The sequence below is a fragment of the Thrips palmi genome, unplaced genomic scaffold, assembly GCF_012932325.1.
Source record: "Thrips palmi isolate BJ-2018 unplaced genomic scaffold, TpBJ-2018v1 HiC_scaffold_8, whole genome shotgun sequence".
NCBI classification, from domain to species: domain Eukaryota; kingdom Metazoa; phylum Arthropoda; class Insecta; order Thysanoptera; family Thripidae; genus Thrips; species Thrips palmi.
In genome coordinates, this window is record NW_023144635.1 from 3,672,985 (window position 1) to 3,679,187 (window position 6,203).

Genomic DNA, 6,203 nt, shown 5'->3' on the forward strand with positions numbered 1-6,203 from the left:
TGTCACTCATTACTATGGAGCACAATACAGATTTCAAGCGACGTCGTGAGTAAGTCTCGTGCACATTTGACTCTGGATCCCACGAACTGTTCGTCCTCGAGTTCTTAGGTGTAGTTAAGTCCTGCCCAGGGGCTCTTTCAATGATTTAATGTACATGCATCAAGTAACCAGCAGTTTTCTACTTTGTTTATTTTGGAGACCGTTGAGTTGTTATTACCATTGTTATTGTTTGCTTCCGAGGATTTTTTCTGTCGTTGCATTGGTTTCGTGACTTCCCTGTGACTAAAACTGCAACATTAACATCTGCCTGATACGAGACGTGTTTGTGATGCAACAATTTTGTTTTCATAATTACATTAGTCCAGCTATTTATTTTTTGACTCATTTTTTCCCATGCATGATTTTTAGAGCTTTTAAGTTTTCTGTTAAAGTTATCATATCTTTAACAAGTAGCCCTAGTATTGATACATTTTATGTTCATGTTTGTTTTAGGAGAGGAACCATTCCTGCATCCAAAATGGATGTTTACGTTCCAGGTCGTGGTGTAAGTATTGCTTTCCAGCCTTCTTAGTCATATCAGCTTAAATTTCTATAGTGCTGTAAATTTTAATAAATTGACGTGGCATTTGCAGCTGTCACCAGCTCTGATGGAATCATTGGATTCAATTTCCTCCAGTATAGTTCCAGAGCCACAAAGTGTCTCCACTTTACCAGATATTACTGTCACAACTGAACAGTTCACATCTTTAAGACTACATTCAGTGTCTGAAAGTAAAAGCTTCTTACTTTTGGATGCAAGTGAATATTTAAAGGTACTGTTACTTTTGCAAATACCAAAGATTCTCAGCACAACTCTTTTATTTAAGAGTTTAAATATTCTATTCATTGAATTTTTATTTATTTTTTTGTAGGTTCCATCTGCAGAAAAGTTTGCTAGGTGTCTTGGTTGCCCAGATGCCTCTTCAAAAGTCAAAGTGGTTGCCATTGTGGGAAATTCAGGCGATGGAAAGTCATATACCATGAACAAAGTATGAATCAGAAGAAAAGAAAATATTGTTCCTTTCACCTTTTACAGCTGTGTCATGTGTCACCATTATCACTAACTATTTCAATATTTTCTTATACTTTTTAGGTATTTTTCCAAGGAGAAGAAGTGTTTGAAACTTCTAGTGAACAGACAAGTTGTACAATGGGAGTATGGGCAGCATTTGACCCTTGTCTAAATGTCATTGCCTTAGATACAGAGGGACTCTTAGGATCTACTACGCGTGAAGATCAGCGCACACGGCTACTTCTCAAAGTGAGGAGCTATTCTGTCCACTCAGTGAAAACTTTAATTTTCTGTTAAATTTTCATCTTTTAAACGATTTTTTTTGTATGTTTTTTTATGTGAACAGATATTGGCTGTCTCTGATGTTGTTATCTTCCGCACAAGGGCTGAGCGCCTGCACACTGACATGTTCAGGTTTTTAGGATTCGCATCTCAAGCATTCACTCGTCACTTTCGAAATGCTTTGGGTAGCGTCAGCTCAAGAGGTGGTTTTGGAGGAACTTTGTCTGTTCTTGGTCCTGCTGTTATCATCTTCCATGAAACCAGGGACACTCAACCTCTGCGTGGCTGTAAGCTTTTTCTGACAGACATGCAAACTTTTTCTTTGAAACTGAATACTGTAGGCTTTTGCATATCAACCCTCTTTTTTTCCCAGCACATTCAGAGACTGTTGAAGACAAGCTTCGTTCTTTCTTCTCTGAGCTCAACTTAAAAACTGATGCATTCAGTTCCATTAGGTACATTGGAACTCAAACCAAAGGCATGGTCACCAATTTTTCAGAACTGAGGGATGTTATTCGTGCTGAGCTAAATAATACAAGTGTGAGATCAGCAAGGCAGACAGACATCGTCTATCAGGCTTTAAAGGTAAAATACTCACGTAATTTTCAAATTCCCACTCTGCTTGTTTGATACAATTATCTTAATGGTATTATTTGGGAACATTTCAGGTTCTGAATGACAAATTTAGTGGGGAACTGATTGATTCTCAGCCATTGGTTTTCCTAGACGAATACTTTACTTGTGCATCCAAATGTTTGTCTTGTGATCGACGCTGTGAGGCAAGCATGGGACATCAGAAAGATGGACAGCCACATTTGTGCCAGGAGCGTTGCTGGTAAGAAGGCTAATCATGCATTATTTTCAGTGTGAATTGTTATTCAAATAACATCCATTGTACCCTGATTTCAGCTTCCAAGCACAATTCAACAATGTTTTGTACACATGTAAAACATGTCACACCAAAGGACAACAAGTAGTTGTCACTCCAAGTGAGCCTTCTTGGTTTGGTTATGCAAAGCATGCCTGGTCGGGGTATGGATTTTCTCTCATTTATGTACAGTTTAGGTTTTTGTGTTTAAATCTTTACCTTATTGATTTTCTTTTGGCAAAGGTACACCATAAACTGTCCATATTGTGGAGAAATATATAGAAGTAGACAGTATTGGTATGGTAACAGAAACCCTGAAGATACTGTGGTGCGCACAGAAATTACACATGTTTGGCCAGGGGTATGTGAGTTGGAGTTGTAATGTCAGTCTTTCAAAATATCTTAGCTAAATATTTTAGCTCTCATTTGTCTCTTTGATTCTAGAGCAACACACTATTGAATAATTCTCAAAATACAGCTCAGAAGGTTTTAGATGGTGTCACATTTTTATCGGAAGCTGTTGCAAGTGTGGGCTCACAGCCAACCCGATACTTGACATCACAGTTGGCAGATTGGATTGCTCCAAAATATTGGCGACCAAATCATGAAATTCTGGTAATTAATGATTCTGCTCTAGAGTTTAGACTTGCTTCTTCAGTTTACCATGTAAAGGGAAATATTTTCTGTCTCAGAATTGTTTCAAATGTGAGAAAACATTTGCGACTGCTGAAACAAAGCACCATTGCCGCTCATGTGGAGAGGGCTTCTGTGATAAGTGTTCTTCAGCTACTTGTCCAGTACCTGAACGGGGATGGACTGAGCCCGTTAGAGTCTGTAATGCCTGTTATAAACTCAGTAAGTTCTTTTCCTGCTGTTTTGTCATAATATTTTTCATTACTTCAATTTAATATTTTACAAAAATTCGTTTTACAGAGAAAGGGACTGTGGTGCGACCTAACCCAGCTGATGACGTTGAAGTAAGAGCCCGAAAGTACGGAGAAGTTGTTGTGAACACTTTTAGCCAAGTAGCGTCAGTCCTTCAATATCCCAAAGGTGATGTCAAAATCCACCCTACATATTCTTTGCTGGTGGTCTACATTTTAATGTTTGACTTACGTGTGTATGTGTTTGGGTACATCATTTTACAGAATTGATCAAAGACTCCGCCAGACCTAGCTACTGGGTCCCTGACCATGAAGCCAAGGAATGTGCGGTGTGCAAAGAGCCCTTTGGCCCTCTGCTTCTGCTCCACCACTGTAGAGAGTGCGGTCAGGCTGTGTGCCACCCCTGCTCTCCAAAGCAAAGGCGCGTACCGCGTCGCGGCTGGGAGACTCCCGTCAGGGTTTGCAATAACTGCATGAAAGAAGACTGATTCTTCTCTTCCAGCTTTCATTCATGTCTTTGCCCTGGTCTGCATTTGTCAGGTGGCCTGAAGTCATGGTAATGTTGTCCTGCATCACTTTTTGACAAAGGTCTGACATGTATCTTATTTTTATCTTATTTACCTGTGTTACATCTGGTCTATATCTTCAGCTGTGTTGCTGTTACTACAGTAGTATGGTGAATGGCTGTTTGGCCCCTTACTCTGCATACGCAGATTTTTTTTCATTGGGGTCACTTAGATTTGATTGATCACCCAGTATTCTATTTGTATCCTTTACCTAATCAACATCCTTTTTACTTTTTAAAGTAATTTAATTGTTTTATGGGTAGCTTTTGAATGTATGACAATAGAACAAGAGCTGACTGCAAGAGGAGAAATGTGTGACTCTGGCACTGTAGGGCTTGTCTTGTGACTCAGTGGAGCTAGTATGTCTTGAAATTAATAAGCTTTCCATTCTTTGGTTACAAATATTTGCTGGATTTGTGCAGTAAAACTTTTTGTGGTATTATGAGGCTGTGATTTGTTGAGGGAGAAAGAGCGTCAAGGGGAAGCTAGTTGGAATGGAACAATTTTTATTAATGTAGTTTATTATTTAATGAACCCAATTGTCACTATAATTATGCTTTGATGTAGGCACTATATGTTTTTGTTTGTTTTGTTTTATTCGTTTCACTAAACAATAATAATAAAATTTGAATGAGGGGTGGACTTTAGAGGACATTGTGTTTCTTATCAGGCAAGCTCTAGAGCTTAAAATAGCAATAATACATCTTAAAAGCTTGGTTTCACCCTCGTCCTGTGAATGTACTTTATTTGTACTAAACTAATTTTGTACTGGAAAGGGTAGGATTGAAAGACCAGATCATTTGTGTAGATGACTTCAGTGGTTTTGTATGTCGTACCCTAGTGATTTGTTTGCTATAGTGTGGAACATGAATGATAAAAAAGAAATGAAGAGAAAAGAATTCTCTGCTGTACTTATTTACTGTGAGACTTTCCTCTGATTTTCATGAACTATTCACTATCTGTTTGTAATGGAATGTGTCCAAATTTATTTGCATTTTCAATCAGCCTTATTATGATCTTATAGCTGCAAGCTGTTGGTTCCTTTATATTTATTCCAGTCAATCTGCTGACTTATTAAATATTTTAAAACGCTCACCTTAAAGCACACCACTCCTAGGAAAAGAAGTAAGTGCTTGTTGGGTCTTGGGTCTGTCTGAAGATTTCAAACTGCAGACCATTGCTCTTGTGATAGACTGTGATTTACTTTTGATTTTCTTTTTTCTACTAAAGGAGAAGTATTGTCTGCCATTTCCTTTATGCCAATATAGTTTCCTTGTGGTCTGCTGTGACTTCAGTGTCTATCTGTAAGTCATTTTAACTTAACTTTGTTCTAATAAAATTTCTTTTTATGAAAGTGTTGACCCAAAGATATTATCTCAGTTTCCTGACTGATAAATAATCTTGAAAGAGGTGTTGTATTCAACTTGGTTCAAACCAGGTTCTTCTTTATGAGTAATTGCAATAATTTGGTCTGTGAATTACTCAGTTGACAAATTCCTACAAAAAAAAAATTGAACCCCCTTATCACGGTAAACTAATTCTTTCAAACTTAAAACCCTTGAGCCTAGAGGGATTCTTTGTATTACTGATGGTTGCTGTTTGTTAATTGTGTTGTGAATCTCTGAGCATTAGGAATCTTTTGTGGCTGTCTTAAAATAGATAAATGGGAAAGTAGGGATGATTTCCTCCGATTGCAAGTGTCATTCATCTTAAAGAAATTGAATGAAATATTTTAATCAGCACTGTTATTGTAAAGATCTAATAATTTTAAAAGACAATGGCAGTCATTGATAGTATTTCATTTTAAATATTCTTCAATCTCATTGGAGGTGCCTTTCAGTCGAAGTTGAAAGTACAGTATGTGGGTTGTAGGTGGAGTTTTGCTGCTTTATTGATAAATAATTACGTATCAATTTGTTTAGTGGTAGAAATATCTGAGATGTCACAAGAAGCTTCTTATGACTGTTTATTCTATTTTGTTAACTTCGATTGGTCATTGTAGGTTCTCTTTTGTATTAATCATAATTATTTTGTAATTTGAAATAAGTTGTAATAACATGGTGTTGAATTTTAAAATACCTGTGACTCCACCAAACCAGCAGTAATAATGATAAATAAAAAATTGAGACAAATCCTTGTTCATCGATTTCATTCAACTAGGCGCAGTCAAACAAGCCAGCGAAACGTCTCAATGACAACGTGCCCAGCCCCCTCCGCAAACATACTACCTTTGTTTTGCCTCTTTCATGCCTTGACCTTCACGTTTGCTTCCTTGTGGAAAAGAGTTTCCCCGATTTGAAGTTGGGCCGCGCAATCAGCTGTTCTACCATAACAAAGTACGCTCGTTTGTTTTCTTTAGGTAGTCTTTGCTTTCTTCTTTCTTTCCACTCGTGATACCAACTTTCATTCATAATAAAAAATTAATTTCCCAATGGTTTCTGCTAGTTGAAGAAAAATGTATGCCAAAGGCAAAATTATCTTTCGTAGTTGAGAGTTATCTTATTCCTTCTTAGCGACCCTTCGTTGGAGGTAGCTTTTAATTTACCTTTTTC

General features: G+C 37.4%; 1 protein-coding gene across 2 annotated transcripts; it reads left to right on the forward strand.

Moving 5' to 3' along the window:
- Positions 1-6: 6 nt before the first annotated feature.
- Positions 7-5,788, forward strand: LOC117653842 (zinc finger FYVE domain-containing protein 1-like). Of its 2 annotated transcripts, none has more exons than XM_034399792.1 (14): positions 7-49; positions 493-544; positions 633-812; positions 912-1,028; positions 1,133-1,300; positions 1,398-1,620; positions 1,707-1,918; positions 2,002-2,168; positions 2,243-2,365; positions 2,445-2,562; positions 2,646-2,816; positions 2,894-3,056; positions 3,135-3,254; positions 3,350-5,788. In XM_034399792.1, exons 1-14 carry the CDS (start codon positions 15-17, stop codon positions 3,571-3,573), a joined length of 2,073 nt encoding a protein of 690 aa, XP_034255683.1. In that variant the 5' UTR covers positions 7-14; the 3' UTR covers positions 3,574-5,788. The 2 variants fall into 2 exon arrangements, with proteins under 2 accessions (XP_034255683.1, XP_034255684.1); XM_034399793.1 differs by having other exon boundaries at positions 7-45.
- Positions 5,789-6,203: the final 415 nt, after the last annotated feature.

Coding starts and splice junctions, on each gene's coding strand:
- LOC117653842 (XM_034399792.1), top strand. CDS start 15: ATGGAGCACAATACAGATTTCAAGCGACGTCGTGA. Junction 2,563..2,645: donor TTACACATGTTTGGCCAGGG/GTATGTGAGTTG, acceptor CTTTGATTCTAG/AGCAACACACTATTGAATAA. Junction 3,057..3,134: donor TAATGCCTGTTATAAACTCA/GTAAGTTCTTTT, acceptor TTCGTTTTACAG/AGAAAGGGACTGTGGTGCGA.